General features: G+C 49.1%; 1 protein-coding gene across 1 annotated transcript in view; it reads right to left on the bottom strand.

Moving 5' to 3' along the window:
• gpc3 (glypican 3) overlaps positions 1–21803 on the bottom strand; it is a 106755-nt gene that overhangs the window by 41260 nt on the left and 43692 nt on the right. The window contains exon 3 of the mRNA XM_056439933.1: positions 8997–9682. Coding sequence (XP_056295908.1) covers positions 8997–9682 — 686 coding nt within the window. The remainder of the gene's footprint in view (positions 1–8996; positions 9683–21803) is intronic.

Genomic DNA, 21803 nt, shown 5'->3' with positions numbered 1-21803 from the left:
ACAGTTCCTCCTCCAGGTGGGAAAGGGCGGTGTGAAGTGCCATGGCAATGCGTCGTCGGTGGATCTGTTTTGACGATATGCAAATTGCCATGGGTCCAGCGTGGCAGGCAACATGGAACAAATGAAGTCCTTGACCAACCTCTCGAAGCATTTACTGACAATCGAGGTGAGGGCTACGGGTCTCCAGTCATTCAGGCAGGTTACCTTGGGGTGTTTGGGGACAGGCACAATGGTGGACATCTTGAAGCTCTCAGGAACAACAGCCTGGGACAGGAGAGGTTGAAGATGTCTGCGAAGACTCCTGCCAACTGGTCTGCACATGCTCTGAGGGCGCGCCCCGGGATGTGGTCGGGACCTGCCGCCTTCCGGATGTCCACCCGCTTGAAGGCTCTGCGCACGTCGGCCTCTGAGATGATCAGCAGGCTGGTCTCCTCGGGCGGCGCTGCCTTCGGGCTGCCGTTCACGTCGAACCGAGCAAAGAATGTATTTAGCTCGCCTGGGAGGGAGGTAGAGGAGTTCTCTTCACCGCTGGTTCTCCCTCTGAAGTCCGTGATTGTCTGTAGCCTTCCACACACCTCTCACGTCATGGCTCTTGAGCTTCTCCTCCACCTTGTTCCTGAACTCCCGCTTGGCAGAGCCGATGGTCTTCGGGAGGTCGTAGCGGGCTCTTTGTATTCCGCCATATTCCCGAGTCAAAGGCGGTGTTACGCGTCGGAGTGCAGCGCGAACATCGCCATTTATCCACGGTTTCTGGTTGGGATAAATCCGAACCGACTTGGTAGGAACAACGTCATCTATGCATTTCTTGATGAACCCGGTGACTGAGGACGCGTACTCACTGGCGTTGTTGTCCGACGCGACCCTGAACACATCCCAGTCAGCACGTTCAAAACAGTCCTGTAGCATAGACTCCGATTGGTCCGACCAGCGTTGCACTTCCTTCACAGCGATTGGTTGCTGCTTCAGCCTCTGCCTGTAGGCGGGAGTAGTTGGATGGAGCGGTGGTCCGATTTGCGAGCGGTGGGCGGAGGAGGGCTTTGTATCCATCCCGGAAGGGAGTGTAGCAGTGGTCAAGAATCCGCTCCCCTCGTGTTGCTTTTATGTGTTGGTAGAACTTGGAGAACTTTCTTCAGGTTCGCTTTGTTGAAGTCCCCGCCACAATGAAAGCAGCCTCGGGGTGTGCCGACTCCTGCTCGCTGATCGCCCGTAGAGTTCCTTCAGCGCTATGTCCGTGTTAGCTTGAGGCGGAATGTACACAGCAGTTACGGTGACTGCTGTAAACTCCGCGGTAGCCAGAATGGTCGACACATGAGCATTAGGTACTCCAGGTCCGGGGAACAGAACGACTTGAGAGTATGTACATGACTTTGGTTGCACCAAGATCTGTTTATCATGAGACATACCCCTCCACGATCTTTACCAGAGAGAGTCTTTGTTCTGTCCGCGGTGGACGGAAAATCCTGCCGGCTCGATGGCTGAGTCGGTAACCTCCTCCGACATCCATGTCTCCGTAAGGCAGATGATGCAGTTGTCCTTAGTTTCGGTGGAATTGAATACGAGCCTGTAGCTCGCATAGCTTATTGTCCAAAGACTGTACATTTGCCAGTAAAATGGTGGGTAGTGGGGTCGATTGGCTCGACGTCTCAGCCTAACCAGCACGCCAGCTCGCTTCCCCTCCGTCGGCGACGTTTGCGTGAGATCGCGCCTAAAATGGACGGAGATAGTTCCGCTACTGTTCCTGGCGGGGCGTCCGGGTAAGAGTTGAAAAACTCTGGTAGGCGGCGAGCAACTGCGATCAATCTCCAGAAGTGTGCATCTGTCGTACGTTAACCGGCTGCTAACGTTTTGTGCAAAAATAGTCGCAATAAGAAGAATAAATATAAAAAAACTGCTACAAAATCCGGGAGCTCGCAACACAGCGGCCATCACGTACGGCGCCATACGTGACACAAGTGTGTGTGTGTGTGTGTGTGTGTGTGTGTGTGTGTGCCTAAGAGGGGCAGTTGTGTGGGTCTATGTGGGGGTCCTGGTGAGGTCGGAGTTCACAATCCTGATGGCCTGAGGAAAGAAACTCCGTCTCAGTCTCTCTGTTCTTGCAGCGTGACTACGGAGGCGCCTGCCTGACCGCAGCAGCTGAAACAGTCTGTTGTTGGGGTGGTGAGGATCCTTCATGATCCTGCCGGCTCTGGTTCTGCACCTCCTGGTGTACAAGTCCTGCAGGGTGGGAGTGTAGTTCAATAGTGCGCTCAGCCGGCACTACTCTCTGCAGAGCCTTCCTGTCCTGAGCGGAGCAGTTGCCAAACCAGGCTGTGATGCTTCCTGTCAGGACGCTCTCTACAGCTCCAGAGTAGAAGGACTGAAGGATCCTCTGGGAAACTTTAAATTTCCTCAGCTGCCTGAGGTGGTAGGCGCTGCCTTGCCTTTCTCACCAGAGTGTCTGTGTTTGTTGACCATGTCAGATCCTCGGTGATGTGGACTCCCAGGTATTTATACCCGCTCACCCTCTCCACAGTAGTCCCGTTAATCCCCAGTGGTGAGTCGTCCTCTGTTGTTGTACCTTCCTAAAGTCCACAATCAGCTCCTTAGTTTTGGTGACATTCATGATGAGGCTGTTGTCCCGGCACCAGAGTGACAGATCAGCAACTTCCTCCAGGTAGGCCTTCTCGTCGTTGTCGGAGATCAGGCCCACCACCACTGTGTCATCCGCAAACTTGATGATGGTGTTGGAGCTGAACCTGGCCACACAGTCATGTGTGTACAGGGAGTACAGTAGGGGCTGAGGACGCAACCCTGGGGATCCTGTGTTCAGGGTGAGGGATTTGGAGGTGTGTCTGCCCACCTGACCACCTGTGGCCTGGCGGTCAGGAAGTCCAGGATCCAAGCACACAGGGGTGTTCAGTCCCAGCTCAATCAGCTTGCCGGCCAGTCTGGAGTGGACTATGGTGTTGAAAGCTGAACTATAATCAATGAACAGTAGTTTCACATAGCCCCCTCTGGCTGTCCAGATGAGAGAGTGTGGTGTGCAGTACCTGGGAGACAGCATCATCCGTGGATCTGTTTGGGCGATAAGCAAACTGCAGCGGGTCCATGGAGGAAGGGAGGAAGGCGCAGATGTAGTCCTTTATCAGCCTCTCAAAGCATTTCATGACCACCGAGGTGAGGGCCACGGTCGGTAGTCATTCATACATGCTGGAGAAGCATTCTTGGGCACAGGGACAATAGTGGATCTCTTGAAGCAGGCGGGGACCACGGACTCAGTCAGGGAGGTTGAATATTGTGGTGAACACTGGAGCTAGCTGGTTAGCACAGGTCTTCAGTACTCGCCCAGATATGCCATCTGGACCTGCAGCTTTCCTGGTGTTCACCCTCAACAGAGCCCTCCTCACACTGTGCTCGGTCACAGAGAGTGTGTGTTCATCCCCAGCGGTAGAACTCACCTCGGCTACGCTAACGGTGTTGTTGTTAGCGGCGAGCTAGCTGTTGTTGCTAGCCTCAAACCGTGCATAAAATGAGTTCAGGTCGTCCGCTAGGGATGCGTCGGCACTCACCATTGCGCGGGGTCTGCTCCGGTAGTTTGTGATAGTCCGTAGCCCCTGCCATAGGCGCCTGGTGTCGCGCTGCTCCATCTGTGATTCCACTCTGTCTCGGTACCTCCTTTTGGCGTTCTTCACCGCCCTCCTCAGTCCATAGACCGCTGCCTTGTACTCGTCCATGTTGCAGGATACAAGACAGGAGTTATAGGCAGCAATACAGGCGTTCACAGCTTCACGGATGGATCTATCAACCCACGGCTTTTGATTAGGAAAGACCCTAACTTTTACCGTGGGGCGATGGTGTCCGTTAAGCGTTGCTATGAGGCTCATTGCTACTTCCATAAACTTCGCTGGCGTCACTGGAACTGGATTGGATCATGTCCCAGTCGACAATACTCAGAGCGTCCTGTAGCTCAGCCTCTGATTGGTCAGACCACCGCATTCGTTCCTCGTCACTACCGCTTCCCGCGCGATCCTTTGTTTATACTCCGGAAGCAGAAAAATGGCGGCATGGTCTGATTTCCCTAACGGAGGGAGAGAGACAGCCTTATAGCCTCTCTTGAATGGCGTATAGCAGTGGTCCAACGTTCTTTCCCCTCTGGTAGCACACGTAATGTGCTGGTGAAAGTTCGGCATGACTTTTTTTACTACAAGCTCTCTAGTGGGGTGATATGGTACTACAAGCTCTCTAGTGGGGCGATATGGTACTACAAACTCTCTAGTGGGGCAATATGGTATTACAAGCTCTCTAGTGGAGCCATATGGTACTACAAGCTCTCTAGTGGAGCGATATGGTACTACAAGCTCTCTAGTGGGGTGATATGGTACTACAAGCTCTCTAGTGGGGCGATATAGTACTACAAGCTCTCTAGTGGGGCGATATGGTACTACAAGCTCTCTAGTGGAGCGATATGGTACTACAAGCTCTCTAGTGGGGCAATATGGTATGTTATGGATATGGTTCTGAGGCTCTCTATAATTCAAATGAAACAAACGAGCCAATGAATAATAACTTTGACGATATGTTTCCATCATTTGTAAACGTGACTCGTTTAATGTTTTAAAAGCTCCAAACGGGTTCTTTTTTTTTTACAACCTCGGTGGCCGACGACGTTTGAATGGATGAATAAGTCATCAAAAAGCCTCCGTGAGACTTAATTAGTGCTCGTGTTTCCTCACTGAAGCAACAGCTGATCCGATCTGATGTTTGCGGGGGATGAAAAGTGTGTTCTCGACAAAGACGCGTCGCGAGAGTTTGAAGCGAGTGACGACACACAGCTCCCGTCCTCCGCCACTCCGCGGTCATATCCATCACATTCCCGTCTCTACTCCCCCTCTTCATCTTCAGCCGAGGGGTCGCGGGGTGACGGATGTTTCCCTCCACACCCTCCTGTTCTCCTCCCCACCCCCCCGGGCTCACTCGTCACACTCATCCCTCTCTCCTCCTCCTCTTCTTCCTCATCGCTGTTCCTCTTCTCTCTTTCTCGTCGGTAACTGGTAAAAATAGAGCTTCATAAATCATGCATCTTTCTCTCAAAAGGCAACGCGTGAGAACGAGCGGGGGGGGCGAGAGAGAGAGAGTGAAGGAGAGAGAGGGATGTTGAGCGTGAGGAGGTGGATGACATCGAACTGCAGGAAGTCGACAGCGGGGGAATAGATGGAGGCTGCAGGGCCCTCTCTCTCTCTCTCTCTCTCCCCTCTCTCTCTCTCTCCCTCCCTCTCTCTCTCTCTCTCTCTCTCCGGCTCGGAGAACATTGGGTGGCTTGACGCAGGAGGTCGAAGCCGAGGGAAGGAAAGCGAGTGTTAACACACAGGCGGCGAGTCGTCATCGAGAGGAGATGTCTCTCTGGCACCTCGAGGACGCTTTGACTGGGATGGAGTCCTTCCTCGTCCGCTCGTCATCCTCGGCGGCGGTAACAGGGGTCGCACTCTGACGCCGCCGCCGGGGGGGGGGAGGAGTTAAGCGAGAGATGGCGACCGCGGCCGCAGCGCTCACAATCACAGGAAACCACTAAACAAGACGTAGTGCCTCACACACCCAAAAGTGATCACTATGGTTTCCACTTAACAGCCACACAAACGTGTTTTAAAGAGATTTACGGGGACCAGACGCCGTTATTACCGCCACAAATCGTACATGCTTTACACTAGCGGTGCTTATGCATTTAAAAAAACATATTATTCTTAGAGTTATGGCCATTACCAATATTAACATGAGCTTTAGAGTACAAGGAACCAGCATGCAACTACATACAGGAGACAATATATTCTGTCACTTTACATTTTTGTCAGTTGTTTTCACTGTGGGCAGAAAAAACTTAAATAAAAAATTTAAGTATCTTTGTGTATTTAGAAAAGCACAATATAATTTTGAATTATTATTATAATAATGTTGTCACTGAAGATTATTACATCAGGTATTTATTTATTTGACCTTTAGCAGTATTATAGTAAAAGAAAAAGTCTTATTTTAAAGCCACTGTGTAAGATTTTAAAACATCGTAGGTAGGCGCCCCCCAGTGGTGAGATGCAGAATTACTCCTGTTAGCCGTCCATCTCACACAGTGGATCCGCCGGCAGAGACTCTGGTCTGCAGTGTCGTTGCATAACATTCACGAGATAAACTGTAGAATTACACAGAATTACAATTACCCCCAAAAAGTCATTACCAAATCAAGTTTGACCTCTCTCCCTTTTTTTGTCAGTCTCTGTGCACACAATTTGCTTTCTTTCGCTCATCCACACATTCATCTGACACCATGATAGAACCATGTCAGGTCACCTTTTTAAAAGTGGTTGCACTCATTTCTCAGTCATCACAACAACTGTGCCGAGCTGTCAGAAGAAATAGGTGGCGACTCAGCTCAAGAACAAGAAATTCATGGCGCATATTCGAAAGTGACGTATGAATCACAAATCAAGGAAAATCGAATTAAAAAATCAGCATTTTATATATTTATTCAAGTTTTTTTGTTGTCATTTACAATGTTTTGTTGCATTTTTTGTCGCGAAACTGAAAAAAGAAATAAAGAGTAAAAAAGACAACAACAAAAATCCGCATTTAGTATTTTTCCCGCCCGATGTGGCATCGCCACGTGTCCCGTAAGAATGAGTATGAAATATTATTTTTTTAAACACTGCAACGGTCCTTTTTAAATCCTCAAATTATTATTATTATTATTCATCCAAATCCCAAACGGGTTATCCGAGGTGAAGTAATCAGGTGTTTTGTCCCTTCCATGACACCTCCGAGCGAGGACTGTCTCTGCGAGATTACATTCAGACGCTCAGACCCACACACGACCTCGTCACCACGACGACGCCCGAAAACAATACGCGACCGCAGCGGCTTTATTCCTCAAACGGCCGCGCAGGACTTCTTCAATCTCGAAGGGGGATCGCGCACACGCGTGAGACACGATGTTCGTGGACGCTGCCACGCCCTCGCGCCGTAGAGCGAGGCAGGTCAACCGGCGCGCGAATAAATGATGACTCCTGAGTGGGAACCCGGTCGCACCGCGGAGACTCAGGGGGTGTGAGGGTGAAGAGTTCAGCGGATCTACACGTCGGAGCAAGGAAAGAGAGAGAGAGTTTCTGTTCATATTTCATGAGCACTTCTCCCTGACTTCACATGTGGGCGACGAGCGAACGTGACGGTTTTATTGGAGTCGAGAACACGAGCGTGACGGGTCACCGCTGCCGAGGAGTGAGACGTCCCGGGTAGCATCTGACTGCCTCCCTCCTTCTCCCAAACCATTTTGGTCATTTATTGTTGGATTACCTCCCCTCCCCCCTTCCTACTCGTTGCAAGTCATGTCTAAATGTATGTGCTTATGTGCTAAGGTGTTTTTTTCCTGCTCCCACACTGTACCCCTCTCGGGGCATAGTCGGGGGGTTGGTGTTTTTTCTCGCCTTCTTCCCTCATGTTATGCTGTAATCTTTCATCCACCCTTTCTTGTAATTTCGATGCTTTTGTACCTGTACTCTGGCAAACGACAAATAAATATATCAATCAAATCAATCAATCAATCAATCAATCATGTCCCACTCGCTTTATTCAGCTGCAGTCCAGGCACTACGTTTAACGCCTTCTTCGAGAGGCTCCTCCTCCTTCACTCGGACCTGAAATGAATGAATGTGCCGTCTCCTGCTCCCTCGTTCATTTCAATGACATGTCGCGTTAGCTATCTGTCTCACATTGCTGATAAAGAAAGAAAGAAAGTGATGATGTCAGATGTAAAGAAGAAACTCTGCTGCACATGAACTGTAAACAATCCGGCGGATGCTGCGGTTCACAGCCTCCAGGCAGAAAAAATGGATCTTTGCTTTAAGCGAACATTATTTATATTGGGCGACTGCCAATAAAAAGTTCAAAAGATAAACAGAGATGAACTTTCGTGGCGACAGTCGCATGCCCCCTTTATGAAGGAGTGGAATTTGCTTAATTTAACTTCACAATAAAAGCTAATTATTATTCAAACGTGCATACAAGGAAGATGCAACCTGTTAAAAATACTCTTTGACTGACAATCTGAGCCGTTATTTGCTGTGAAATTAGTAAACCAAAGAGGGAAATTATTGTAATGCCGCTCATGCGTGCAGGAAGTCCGTCGACTGAAACCCTCTAAAGGCCCAAAACACACATATTTGGTGCTAGCGTGTCATATTGACTCTACTGCTGTTGAGACGGAGGAGATGAGACGACTGCGATGACGTCGTCTCAAAGTGCCGTACACTGTCACCGGTGCAGTGCAGTACAGTCAATCTTTAGGAACACACCCACAGCAATGCAGCTCTTGTGCTTAACAATGCAGTGCTGCGTGTGTGTGTGTGTGTGTGTGTGTCTATCAAACTGACATAAGGGCAAAAGAAAAAGAAACAACTAGAATGGGCACTCGGTAGAGCGCATACCTTCACATATCACAAGATTGGGCATTGAATTATGAACATTTTGGCATTAGTTGCATGCCAATTGGACAAAAATGTATCGTGCTATGGTAAAAAAAAAGATTTTGACCTTTCCATGACCTTGACCTTTGACCCGATTGATCCCAAAATCTAATCAAATGGTCCCCGGATAATAACCAATCATCCCACCAAATTTCATGCGATTCGGTTCAATACTTTTTGAGTTTTGCGAATAACACGCATACAAATAAATAAATAAATAAATACACGGCGATCAAAACATAACCTTCCACATTTTCAATGCGAAGGTAATAAATAAATAAATAAATACACGGCGATCAAAACATAACCTTCCGCATTTTCAATGCGAAGGTAATAACAAGTGCGTCTGCGGCTCCAGCACCACGGACGGCGCCGTGGGTTTATCTCTCCGTCAGGCTGCTGATATTTCAGAGCCGTGGATTCTCAACCGATAAAGTCGAGTCGGGCGGACCCGGTTTCTCACGTTCGACTCGACAACCCCCTCCAACCGGCCGCTGCGGGCGCTCGACTCACCAGGGCGGTGAGGCGGGCGCGGGCGCCCACGGCGTGCCTCAGGGCCAGTTTGATCATGGAAGGCAGCCTGAGAACCACGGCCTCCATGTCCCGCTCGCCCCTCATGGCTCCGGCCAGCTTCCCCAGCCCGTCGACGTAGCTCCTCCAGTGCGGCTGCACCTCGGCCGCGCCCCCCAGGCAGCCGTGCATCACGGCCTGGCAGAAGCCCCGGCAGGCCGGCGGCCCCAGCAGGCCCTGGCAGTGCGGGCAGTACCACAGCCTCAGCAGGGAGCGGCCGCAGTCCCGGCCGGGCCGCAGGTGATCGGTGGTGTTGACCACCTCGATGCCCAGGTTCAGCGCCTGCAGGAAGACCCGCGTGGCCAGCAGGGAGCGGGACAGGCGGGTCATCATCAGCTTGGGGTACGGGCCGAACGCTCCGGAGTCCTTCCAGGCCCCTCTCACGCATTCCTCGGACGCGGAGGACGTGCCGCCGCCCAGCAGGTGGCGGTAGGCCAGAGGGAAGAGGCGGCCGTAGAGCACCGCCACCATGTGGTCCACGGTGGAGTCCGAGCCCAGGATGTAGAGCGACAGGTCCAGGAAGAGCTGCCCCACGGAGCTCCGGGCTCCGCCCCCGAGACCGGGGAACTCCGCCTTCAGCATGGCCAGCGTGAAGTTGCGGCCGTGACGCAGCACCAGGTCGAAGGCCTCTGTGGGGGAGGAAAGAGAAAAGAGGGGGAGGAGTCAGGCCACTGGGAACGAGGCAGGAATTCAGCCCAAAAACATGGAACTCTTGAAAAGATGCAATTTCCCCCAAAACACGATCGTTAACGATCACAGTGGGAGAACAACGTCCCACGCACAGCCTCTCTTTACCGTCTCTCCCAGTTTTTCTCAATCTGTTATTTCCTCTAATAGGGCTGTTCACACAAGCATAGAACGAACACACACACACACACACACACACACACACACACACACAGAGAGAGAGAGAGGGAAGACACTGCAAGAATACACTCTATGGCTCAGAATATAAAAAGAGCAAAGCTCCTGGAAGAAGATGAAAAGCGAGATCCGGGGATTGACCGTTGGATAGAACTAAAGAGCGGACTAGAACCGGGTCTTAAAGAAGAAGTCCCTTTTAAAAGAGAGTATTAATGTCAATATATTAGTCTGCAAGAGGAGGAGCTCACTGGAGGGAGATGCTGGAGAACAATCGTTGGCGGGTTTCTTTCTCACGGCGACACAGTGAAGTCTCATCAACAAGGTGGCGTAAGAAGCGCGGGGCCGCTGTGGTCGACCCCGTACAGAACAACAATGAGCGAGGACCCGGCAAACAACAGAGGGGATTTAAAGCTCCATTACTGAACTTAGCGGGGGAGCTGAGAGTCAGGGAAATGAAGCTCTGGGGCAGGAGAAGAGCTGAAATCCTATTTATACCGCAGCCAGCCCGCGACATCACAAAGCAGGAGATAGTTTGTGAGAGGGTGTGTGTGTGTGTGTGGAGAGGGGGGGCTGGGGGGGGGTTAAAAGGATCGTTATTGCTTTCATGTGCGACAAAAAAAAGCTATAGCCATTTCATCTTTGTTATTTCATCTTTTTTTTGTTTCTTCCTGCTCGGCTAGTTTAATGTCTTTCCGCTCAGGCTTCTCCCGAGCCGCCCGTCTGCCGACACGGAGCACGCCGAGGGCGAAGGCGCGACACCCGGTGACGTACGATGGGTTTCTCTGCGTGCAATTTCCGGGCACCCGAGGGGGGTCCATTTGAGAACGGACCCCCCCCCCGCGAGAGGAAACGAACATCAGCTGTGGTGAGTTCCTACGTCACTTGAACGCATCCCAACAGATACACGTTAGTGTGTTGTTGTCAACGTGAGTGACAAGCGCTCTTATTCAGAACGGACAAACCAAACACGGCCTGAAAAGAGAGACTTTTGCTCTTCTTTTTGTTTTCATTCCCTGAGGCCTAAAGTCAGTAAGTAAGTAAAGTTTATTTATTTTGCACTTATCACAGACAACGTGTCACAAAGTGCAGTTCAGTAGTCAATTAAAACAATTTGGGCCAAAACATTTCAACAGTTAAAAGAGCAAAAGTACAATAAACAGTAAATGATGGTGCAATAAAAAACACAATTAAACAATATGGCCTAAAACAAGCATTTAATTTAATTGATTGTAAAAGACCAGAAACAAAGTTGAACCCAATGCCAGTGTAAACAGGTGGGGAGGTGTGTGTGTGTGTCATCTTTTTTTCCTTTACAAAATGTACCAAAACACTGGCGACCTGGAAGATCTTAGGTAGATAATGACAAGAATAAATCTGAAATCAATTTAAATCATACCCCCTCAAATTAAAATAGCTCTAGTGTTGATCCCCAAACGTCCTCATGGTTAAAAAGTGTCAGGCTGTGGTTTGACATTTTTAACGTGTGTGAATATGAAACAAGGGTGGAAAACAGCACGCGTGTTTGAAATAAACATCGGCGAGTGTGAGGAAGAGGAGGAGGAGGAAGAGGAGGAGGAAGAGGGCTGGGAGCAGAGCAAATCTGCTTGTTTTTTTTTTCCGGGGCCCTGGCCGACCTCCGCTGAGAAGCTCTTCTCTTCCCTCTGCGATCAACGAGCAGACAGGTGAGCAGAGTGCCAGTCGAGACGATTGAACACGCCCACACACACACACACACACACACACACACGCAGAGGACACACACACACACCTAGATGCTCAATTTCTGGTAATTCCTCTCCTATTTGGTTCCTGATGGAAAAGTTGAAAGCGCCGAGAGAGAAAAGCGCCTCAGAGCCGTTTGCTTCTCTCTGCGAGCATCAAGCCCCGCCGCCCGGCTCTCACACCTGTGGTATCTCTGACACCACGGAGAGGAGAGCCACTCCGGAACGATAAAGAGAAAGACTCCAGGGCTCTTCACAAATGCAATTCCGCGGCTCTAAGTAGCCCGGGGGTCAGGGCACGAGCCCATTTTCCTCCGCTCGCTCTTCCTTCATGGGTGAAAGCCTGTGAAAGGGAATCGGGTTTCCTCTAATGGAAAGGGGGGGGGGGGGCGAGGGCCCGCACGCCGAGGGCCCGGTGACATCCTGGATTCGGCCGTGCACGAGGTCACGAGCACACATTACCGGAGCGGAGAGAGAGAGAGAGAGAGAGAGAGAGCGAGAGCGAGAGAGAGAGCGAGAGAGAGAGCGAGAGAGAGAGCGAGAGAGAGAGCGAGAGGCGAGAGGCGAGAGACAAGAGGCGAGAGAGAGAGAGGAGAGAGAGAGAGAGAGAGAGAGAGAGAGCGAGGAGAGAGAGAGCGAGAGAGGAGAGAGAGAGAGAGAGAGCGAGAGAGAGAGAGAGCGAGAGAGAGCGAGAGAGAGCGAGAGCGAGAGAGAGCGAGAGCGAGCGAGAGAGAGAGAGAGCGAGAGAGAGAGCGAGAGAGAGCGAGAGAGCGAGCGAGAGAGAGAGAGAGCGAGAGAGCGAGAGAGCCCGGGGCAACATATTGGGTCACGTTTTAAAATTAGCAGTATTAGCATTTATTTTGGCCCAGATGGAGACAGAAGGCCGCTCTCCTCCGAGGACCCGAGGCTTTTTATGGACGCATCAGTATCTCTAGTGGTGGTGGTGGGGGGGGGGGGGTATCTCTGCCCCTCCTTTTTCCACATCCATCCGCGCTCCCTCCAGCAGATACTGTTTACTCCAAGGGGTTCAAGCCTCTCAGCTTCCTTGTGCAAAAAAACATGGATATCCGCTAATTTAACGACCGGCGAGTGTCCCGTTGCCGCGCGCTTCACCTCGACTCCGTCTACACGTCGCGTCGTTAATCAAAAGCCGATTTTTAAAATGTGATCAAGTCCCGCAGGTCGTCCGTAAAGGTGCGAGAAAGGATCAGCTCATAAATCTGCGTCGCGGTGGAGGTCACCCGAAAGCTCTCAAGTGACTCCGACATGAAACAGGCGTTTCACGTAATCTGTCAAACGAGCGTATTAGATGTCGACGAGGGTCGTCGGCGAGTCGATCCACCGTCGCTCGGTCGCACGCCAGACTTACCGACTGCGCCGCCGCCGCCGCAGACATGCGCCTCGCAGCCTCATCAATCAGCCGGCCGCGCGTCCATTAATCCCCGCGAGAGGAAAACATCAATACGTTCCTCGGCCAATGAGACGAATCCATTTGGCTGATGGAGTGTCACCTCTAGCCGCCACGGAGACGGATGGAGAGGACGCACGCCACCTGTGTCCCCGGTGACAAAACAATACCTGTCCAGGAGGGAGAGGACGGGCACGAGGGCCGGCCCACAAAGGCGACTCCAAAGGGACGGATTTAAATAAAGGAAAACTGACCGTTCTTTTTACGCTTGTTGACTGTGAAATGTAGACTTAAGTGGTCAAAATGTCTTTTCTGCAGTAAAAAAAACTCGCACATCCGTTTTATTGAGCGTGCAGATTGAGCGCGCACAAACCTCCCAGCATGCTTTGCTTCCAGTGAGGGATTTTTATGAGCCTGTTTACAACTAAAGCGGCAGTCTGCTCATTGACTGTAAACAAGATGTTGTTTTTCCATACACATTTCACTCCACTAGGCAGGTAACCTGAGAGCAGCTCCACCTGACGAGCTACGCCCCCCCCCCCCCATATTTTTTACGGGACAGGAGGGGGGGGGGTGGCTTCTGCTTCCAGGAACAGAGCAGACAGGATGCTGGTAAGGCCCAGATAGCATCATCACCGGACCACGAGGGCCAAGAGACGGCGGGGCACAAACGAGACGCGTATTAGGTTACTCCATCTGTTAAAGAGAGCGGCCCGGTCCCACACACACACGCACACAGACACGCACACACACACACACACACACACACACACACACGCATGCATGCACACAGTGCAATCACGCGCTGCACCCGCGGTGACCAGGTGGTCAGGGCGTAGGCGAGCATTTGGCAAACCAGAGCAGCAGGGCAAGTGTAAGGACTTCAGATACACACACACACACACACACACACACACACACACACACACACAGGCCGTTTTTTCTTTTCATTCATTTCTCTGCCTCCCGATGAGCTTCTCGAAAATGTTTCTTCAAGCTGGACGAAAAAAGCTGAACATGAGAAAACTGGTCCCCTGGTGTCGTTGCCTGTGAGTCACTCTCACACACACACTGACATTGTGTTGTTTATATTATATTATAACACACAACAACAAATAATGTTTTTGGGGAATTGCTCAATTAATTCTGTGTTTATTGAGAGGAGATTCATCGCTGCTCTGATTCTTTAAGGCCATTTTTAATTAATAAGTGTATGTTCTCTGCTGTATGTGATAATAATAACAACAATACTAATAATACTCATATTAATAATAATATATATATTTCTAATATTAATAAAAAGGTTGGTTTTCATTCATCATGAAAATTTGAAAAATGGTTTGCGTGTTACAATATATATATATATATTAGATATATATATTCGATATATATAATATATATAATATATATATAGTATTTTATATATATATATTATACATTATATACAGTATATATATATTAAATACATCACAATTTTAATTGATTGTAAAAGGCCAGAAACAAGAATATTTCCATATCTTAATAAAAGACAGGCAGCACTGGACACCCTCCGATTGCTGCTGGCCCCTCCTGAGGCCGAGCGCACCAGGCCGCTCCATATTGGTATCGTCTGTCACCGTTGACTACGTTGACCTCTGGCGCCGCAGAGGTCAACGTGGAGTCCAGCTCTATCTCAGACCAGGAGGCCAGCGGGCTGACAGAGGACGGAGTAGAGGACACGGCCAGGTGGGAGGGACGCCAGGGCAACAGAGAACTGGAAAAACACAGCCGAGAGCTGCAGGGGAGGAGGAGGAGGGTGGAGGACGAGCGAGGTGAAGAAGAGCGAGGTGAAGAAGAGCGAGGTCACGACGGCCACATCGCGCTCGTCCAGCATCCAGACTGTCGACCCAACATCTCTCGTTCACCCTCGCTCCATCGCTCCATCTCTCCATCGTTCACGCTCGCAGCATCCCGCCCATGCACCGGCTTCATTCAGACCCAGAGACACATTTCCAAGAGGAATATTTGCGTTGCCATTTCATAAAGTGCTCAAACGGTTAAAAAAAAGCAACGATGAGATTCTTATTATTTTTTTCTTTTTTTGAAAGTTCTGCCTATAAAAAAATATTTTAAAAAACATAAAAGAGCGACGGACTGAACCGGAGAGAACTCGTAAAGAGAGGAAAAAATGCAGCGAGCGGATACGGGCTTGTTTTTGAAGTTCTTGTGAAACAGATGGGTGCACAGTGTGAGATGGAGAGAGAGAGGGGGAGAGAGGGAGGAGTGGAGCGGAAGAGATGGAGTGAGACAGTGAGGCTGCAGGAGGTCCGCTAGCTTCATTACGAGCGTCGGAGTACCAGGAAACATTTTTCAGTGGGTTTAAAAAAAAAAAAATGTTTAAAGAGACGATAAGACGTTAGAGGTCACTGTTCAAACACCGGCGACATTACAACCGTGAAGTGTGTGTGTGTGTGTGTGTCCCCTTCCTTCTTAATTAATACAAGCTGAGTTTAATAAAAGATTAGAGAGGCCAGCATGTCGGCGGCTTTAATAATTAACTGTGAGTTATACGAGCTCCTTTACACAAGAGTGAGACATGTAGCGCGAGATTACTCAAAGATGAAGGTGTGTGTGTGTGTGTGTGTGTGTGTGTGTAATTGACTGCCTGAACCCCTGAGGGTTGAAGGACATCAATGACAGCTTCACGGCGCACTGCAGCGCGGCGTGGACCGCGTTCCTCTTCCTGCTGACGATGTGGCTTCAAACACGCCGAAAAACCCACCACCGGTTTACTTTGGTGGAGAAGAAAAGAAGAAAAAAAAGAGTTTGTAAAATTAACTCACTATTTCATTTTCAGCGGGGAATAGTTCAACTTCAGTCTTTAAACTTTTTTCTCTCGAAAAGGAAGGAAGGAGGGAAGGAGGGACGGCCTCGGGGAGGAAAGACATGCCGACTCCACTTTGATGTGGAACTTGGAAACTGTGGAGCTTTTCTTACCGGCAGCGGTTTAAAAAAAACATAAAAAGAGAAGTGGAGGAAGAGGAAGAGGAGGAAGAGGAGCGGAGCTTTTTAGAATTGTGACCTTAACGGGCTGCAGCGGTTCGAGAAGGGACGGACATGTCGGACCATGCGGGCTGCGGCTCCCGGGTGTAATGGGCGCCCTCAGGTCAGAGGTCACAGAGGTCACAGAGGTCGGGAGGCCGAGGAGGAGACGGGAGGTAACTGACGTAGCCTGAGGTCACGACACAAGGGCAGCGATTGGACGACAGAGGAAACCCTCCGGTGGAAAGAGAGTCGAGCTCTGGCAGCCGGCTCGGAAAGAACGAAAGAAGTGTTCGGGAAACGGGCAACAAGTGGAAGAGAGCGAGAAGAAGAGGAAGAGGAAGAAGAAGAAGAAGAAGAAGAAGAAGAAGAAGAAGAAGAAGACGCCCGGGAGATGAAGGAGAATGCATTAGCTGCACCAGCATGCCAAGAAGAAAGAAAACGAGGAGTGGGAACGAACTACGACAGCGTTTTGTAGAAGGGCTTCAAATACTCGTCCTCCTTCTTCTTCACGGAAGACCGTAAAGTGAACAGCTCTTTAATGGCGTTCGTTGTCTTTTTTTAAACCTCTCGTGTCGCGGCTGACATCAGATCAGCCTCCTCCTCCTCCTCCTCCTCCTCCTCCTGTCCTTCACCATCACACACAGTTGTTCCAGTCTTTTGATTCTGTTCTTTTTTAAAAAACCGATCTTGTATCTTTAAACCTTTTTATCTCGACCATGTTTCTCTGCGTTCGGAGGCGGCGTCGCGGGACAGAGAGAGAGACAGAGAGAGAGAGAGAGAGAGAGAGAGAGAGAGAGAGAGAGAGAGAGAGAGAGAGACAGAGACAGAGAGACAGAGAGAGAGAGAGACAGAGAGAGAGAGAGACAGCGAAGGAGACACAGACAGAAAGAGAGAGAGAGACAGAAAGAGAGAGAGAGAGAGACAGAAAGAGAGAGAGAGAGAGACAGAAAGAAAGAGAGAGAGAGAGACAGAGACAGCGAAGGAGACACAGACAGAAAGAGAGAGAGAGACAGAAAGAGAGAGAGAGAGAGACAGAGACAGAGAGACAGAGAGAGAGAGAGACAGAGACAGCGAAGGAGACACAGACAGAAAGAGAGAGACAGAAAGAGAGAGAGAGAGAGAAAGAGACAGAGACAGAGAGACAGAGAGAGAGAGAGACAGAGACAGCGAAGGAGACACAGACAGAAAGAGAGAGAGAGACAGAAAGAGAGAGAGAGACAGAAAGAGAGAGAGACAGAAAGAGAGAGAGAGAGAGATAGAGAGTGAAATGATAAACGATAAATTCAACCAACGGCAGCTTGTCGTGAACGTTGTTTCTCTCGGGGTCGGTCGACATGTAGTTTCCATTGAAGTCGGTCCAACAGACGTCTCATCTTCATAACTCGCATCTTAATTAGTGAATTAAAAAAACTTGCTTTTGCAGGGTCACGGTGACCTTGACGTTTGAGACGGTTGTTTCGTGCCAAATTGTGCCAGATGGACAAACGCCACAAAAAACATCACAAACCACCCTCCCGTATTACGTTATCTGATAGGAAAACACGGCGTGCTAATATTGTTCATGACACAGACTTCAAAGAGCCGTGAACCTAAACGGCGGCCGTGGGATTCGTTAACGGGAGTCGAGTGGAGCCGTAAAGCGGCGGGAGGAGACCCGGAGAGGTCGCTCTCCGTCGGCGTCACTTGCAGTTGGCGGGCGGTTCAGAGGATTTATTTTCCACGACCGTTTTACTACCGCAGTAAAATATTGATATGGCAGCGACCCCGGTGAGCGAGTTTAACAACGGCCCCGAAGTCCGGAGCAAAAACACCAGATGTCCCGAGATTCAGGGATTAAAAAAAAAAAAATTCTCAGTTTATGAAACAAAAGAGAGAAACGATTAATCTTCCAACCCAAAAGGGAGGGAGGAGGACTTCTGATCTTAAAAAATGAGAGAAATCCCCTCTGCCCACGAAAAGTCTTTGAATTTGAAAGGAAACGTTTTTCTTCAGCGCGACGCGGCTGACAGATTAAATTGAACCGGAAAGTAAACATTAAAAACCTCTCTGGGTTCTTAAAAACAAGCATGATGGGCGCCAGAGATCCCCAAACGCTGCTTTTTGACATCTGAAAATAAATAAAAATATGCATTTGGCTTCGTGCCAGCGGAGCACAAACAAACAAAGAAATAAACAAACAAACAAAGAAATAAACAAACAAACAAACAAACACCCTGTTGAGCCTTTAACACATTCTGCTGTAATTTAACGCAACATTGCGTCTCCTGAAAATCGTCACAATATGTCGAGCGGCGTAATCTTCTTTTTTAAATTCACGCAAGGTGAGGAAGGAATGTGAGAAGCAGAGAGGATTAGAAAGACAACAACAACAACAACAGTGAGACATACAAATGTAAACGGGCCGGTTGTCACATCTGCTCTCCGTGCTCCTTCCTTTGTTCTTGTTCTCTGAGCCGCGAAACTCCTGCGAGGTTTATACATAGTTTCAATCAATTAAGCTTTAATTATTAAGGGTTTTTGAAGAGGGGGCGGGGCTAACTGTCAATTAGCAGGCTCGTTAGTGTCGCTGCTAACGAGGGCGGTGAAAGACCTCAACTGGCAGTAATTTGGGTCCGTTTCCGATAGAGAAATGGAAGACAAAAAAACTACAACTCGTGGTTTTACGGGGGAGTGACCACGAGCCGCCATGACGTTGCTAAGCAACCAATGAAGCAGGTTGCTGGACAGAAGCACCTGGGCAACAAAAGTTCAAGCGACGGCCACGTTTGAATTTTTATAAATGAGACACAACGTGTTCATTCATTTTAATTCATTAAGTTTAGAGGCGCCGGCAGAGATGTTGTTAGAAGTCTAAAGTTATATTAATGTCTCCACGCGGGGAGATCTTCATCTTCTCCACGCTGAGCACATCAGAGGAGATAAAACCTCTCCAGGGGTTTAAAGTTGGAACAAACAATGCTGCTCACAGCGAACAGAGATATAGATCAAAGATAAGTGAGGTCAAATAGAAGTATGTACCTCCAGGAGGCTGAGAGTCTTGATGAGCGGTTACATCATCACTGCTGAGGCGTAAATAAGCATCCTCCTCTTCCTCCACATGTGACTGTAAGCCAAGCGCCACTTTCCCCCTTGTTAGTCTTCCTTTATATAATATTATATAAAATAATATATAATAAAATAATATAATATGAACTAATATAAAATAGTATAATATAACATACTATTAAATAATATTATATAAAATTATATAATATAATATAATAATGTAATATGGGAGGGTCGTACAAAAGAAGACTCCCTAATCTTCTTCTTCATCTTCTACTTCCTTTTCTGCAGCTGAAAAAAAACAACTTTGCGGCTCGCTATAGTACGCTTCTTGTTCTTCTTTTTCTTCCTCCTTCTTACTGCTCCTCCTCCTCCTCTACTTCTTCCTCTTGTTAGGGTCCTCGCTACGACTTCATCATAGAGGAACCGATTGTTTTTCTAAGTTATTATTCTTTTTCTTCTTCTCTTCCTCCTCCTCCTCCCCTCCTCTTCTTTCTCATCTACTTCTTGTTCTTCTTCTTCTCCTTTTCTTCTTCTTTCTCCTCTACTTCTTGTTCTTCTTCTTTTTCCTCCTCCTCCTCTTCTTCTTCTTCCTTTTCCTCGTCTTCTTTCTCCTCCTCCTCCTCTTCTTCTTCTTCCTCCTCCTCTCTTTCTTCTTCCTTCTCCTCCTCTTCCTATTCTTCTTGTTCTTCATCCTCCTCCTCCTCCTCTTCTCCTCCTGTCAGGTACCATACACTCAGGGTTTCTTGTTTGTTCACGCGGTTGAGTTTCTGAGCCGTGTGTTTACTTCTCAGAGTTTATTGGTAAACAAGAGCCTAATTAAATGATGCTATATATATACACCACAAATAGGTGAGCGTGTACATGATGGAGAAGGGAGGGGGGGGGGGGCTAGGGGGGGGAGTTGTTTTGTGTGAGAGAGGAAGAAGAAATGGCTGACTGAATGGCTGAGACGCACCTCATCACACTCCTCCCCCCCCCCCCCCCCACACACACACACACACACACACACACACACACACTCACACACACACACACACTCACACACTCACACACACACTCACACACACACACACACACACACTCACACATACACACTCACACAGGGCTCAGACACTCACAAACAGCCCCATAAGTTCCGGCTTGTCTTCCTGTCCTCTGTCTGTCTTTACTCTCCTTGTTGTCTCCATTCATTAGAGCCGCTCTAACCTTCAGCGCTTCCCTCCACTTGCTCCCCCTCTCCTCTCGCCCCCGCCCCCCTCCCTCCCACCACCACCCACCACCCCAAACCCGGCCTTCATCCATCTACTGTGGAAAAAAAGACATCTCCAGGCGGAATAAAAAATGTACGTGGCGAAAAAGAAAAAAATTCTCTGTGGGATGTGAAACAATGGAGAGAGTCCCAGCGCCGCGGTGTCGGGCTATTCATCTCCAGGTAAAGATGTGTCTCACCCCCCCCCCCCCCCCTCGTCCTAATCCTGTACTCCCACAGCCCCGGTGCTCCTCTTCAGTCGCCTCACCCTACTTTTCCTCTTCCAAGAACTAATGCACTAAAGAAATCAGTAATGTACAGAGCCATTGCATACTGGAATGTGCTCCCCTCATATGTGACTCTAACAAGAAATAAATGTGATTTCAAAAGGAAATTTAAGGCAGCAATAATCGGAAAGGAAATTATAGTTAGATTAGGTTATTATTTTAGGTATTTAAGGTATTTAGGTATTATTATTTTACTTTTAATGTAAATGTTGTTTTCTAAGTCCAAGTGTTTTTGTGAAAATGTATCATGCTGTACTGCATTTTATGTATTTGTATTGTATTGTAATGTTTTTTGCCTGGACCCCAGGAAGAATAGTCTCCACTACGGTGTAGACTAATGGGGATCCTTAATAAACTAAACTAAACTAAACCCTCTCCTCCTCCTCCTCCTCCTCCTCCTCCTCCTCCTCCTCCTCCTCTTCCTCTGGGAATCACCTGAACAATCCATACCTTACTGTATATATACTGGACCTCTGGAAACAGCAACACTTTTAATTTCTCTCACCTTCGCGTCCTGCCTCTATCTCTCTCTCTCTCTCTTTCTCTCTCAGACTCACCCACGCACATGAACCACATCCCTCGTGTTCTCCCTTCCCAAAGTCACGGTGATGAATGGCCGAGCGCCGCCGTCTCCCCGTGCCCGCGAGTGGCGAGGCAGAGGCCGGCTAACGCGGCTCAGGCGCTCTCGGGGATCACAGGCAGCGAGGAGTCATTAATCCAGTAGGATGGGAGGCAGGGTTTACAGGACACACTGTGAGCTCCAGGTCACTGTGTGTGTGTGTGTGTGTGTGTGTGTGTGTGTGTGTGTGTGTGTGTGTGTGTGTGTGTGTGTGTGTGCACGCGTGTGTTGGAGCACATTATTGGAAACAAGGGCAAGAAAATCCAGACAGTTTTTTTTCCGGCGTAGAACTAGGGGTGGCGTGTTTCAGAGCACAAGGTTACCCCGTGTGTGTGTGTGTGTGTGTGTGTGTGTGTGTGTGTGCATGTGTGTGTGCTCCTTAAATAAACACCACTTGGGTACAGACAGGAGCAGCCAGAGGCAACACATAGAAGACTGTCCTTGAACTCCAGGGTCAAACACACTGGGAGAGCGCAACACACACACACACCCACACACACACACACACAATGAATCCAGACATCGGCCAG

Source organism: Pseudoliparis swirei, chromosome 19, assembly GCF_029220125.1.
Source record: "Pseudoliparis swirei isolate HS2019 ecotype Mariana Trench chromosome 19, NWPU_hadal_v1, whole genome shotgun sequence".
In the NCBI taxonomy this organism is placed as follows: Eukaryota; Metazoa; Chordata; class Actinopteri; order Perciformes; family Liparidae; genus Pseudoliparis; species Pseudoliparis swirei.
Note: the sequence above shows the minus strand (reverse complement) of the source record. Positions and strands in the feature narration are given on the sequence as shown.